Genomic DNA, 1,030 nt, shown 5'->3' with positions numbered 1-1,030 from the left:
AATTCTACTAAACAATTATATCTGGTCCACGTCTACACTTTTTAGTTTATTCTTTTAATAGTTTAAAATTTTTAACATATTTATGGACGTCTTCCTTAACATAAGGCTTAATGGCAATGCATGTGGGTATATTCTCAGGTTGTTCTATCCACAATTTGTGCTGAATCTCATTTTCTTTCAGTTTGTTGGCCAATTTGGTAAGAGCAGCTTCATCTTTGGCCTGGAAACAAAAAATATTCATAGAATTAATAAAAGAGTTTAATTATAACAAAAATAGCTTACTTCCAATACAACTTTGTGCATATTATCTAGATCCGCCAAATATGATTTTGTGGCGTCATCGTCTGCATGCAAGTGCATGACGGCAGTGGCAGCATGGCAACATTGAGCAATAACGGCGCCCAGAGGCCAATTTAAAGCAGATTTTAAATCACTGCGTACAATAATGTATTGCACGATAGTTGACATTATTTTCAATTAAACAATTACAAATAAAAAATTGTTTTATGTGTCTAAAGGAACTTTCTTGCAATAAGAATTTACAAGTTTATTTACCGGTAAATTATGCCAAACTATGTAATTATTTCTATCTTCGTGATAGTCAAATATATTTGTCAGTATATTTAAACCATTTATTATTGAACAATTCTATTTATTTCACTTTTCTACTATTTATTATTGAACAATTCTATTTATTTCACTTTTCTACTATTTCGCGCAAAAATTGCTAGACAACCACCGTATTTCTCAACAAATTTATTTCTTCTTGCAGATTTCACGGTTGTATAAAGAGTAGTATTTTGCAAATACACTATTATGCAAACATGTCTCGTCAGCTGTAGCACAGTGTTGTATGTTACTGTTAGTATATTGCTGCTATAAAATGCTGAGATTTTGTATTCACAATGAGATGTCATTATTGTGAATGTAGTTTAGCAAAGACCACAACCCATATGCAAGAAACGTTATATTTAAATTAGTGATTGCACTAGGAGCGTTCACATTTATAAAACGAAAACATTTTGAAAGA

At 31.0% G+C, this 1,030-nt stretch overlaps 1 protein-coding gene across 1 annotated transcript; it reads right to left on the bottom strand.

Moving 5' to 3' along the window:
* Positions 1–15: 15 nt before the first annotated feature.
* Positions 16–697, bottom strand: LOC135959059 (putative peptidyl-tRNA hydrolase PTRHD1). Its single transcript, XM_065510064.1, has 2 exons — positions 283–697; positions 16–220 (listed from the first exon to the last, which is right to left on the bottom strand). Exons 1-2 carry the CDS (start codon positions 466–468, stop codon positions 47–49), a joined length of 360 nt encoding a protein of 119 aa, XP_065366136.1. The 5' UTR covers positions 469–697; the 3' UTR covers positions 16–46.
* Between the last annotated feature and the right edge of the window lie 333 nt (positions 698–1,030).

The sequence above is a fragment of the Calliphora vicina genome, chromosome 1, assembly GCF_958450345.1.
Source record: "Calliphora vicina chromosome 1, idCalVici1.1, whole genome shotgun sequence".
In the NCBI taxonomy this organism is placed as follows: Eukaryota; Metazoa; Arthropoda; class Insecta; order Diptera; family Calliphoridae; genus Calliphora; species Calliphora vicina.
This window is presented reverse-complemented; position numbering and strand designations above follow the sequence as displayed.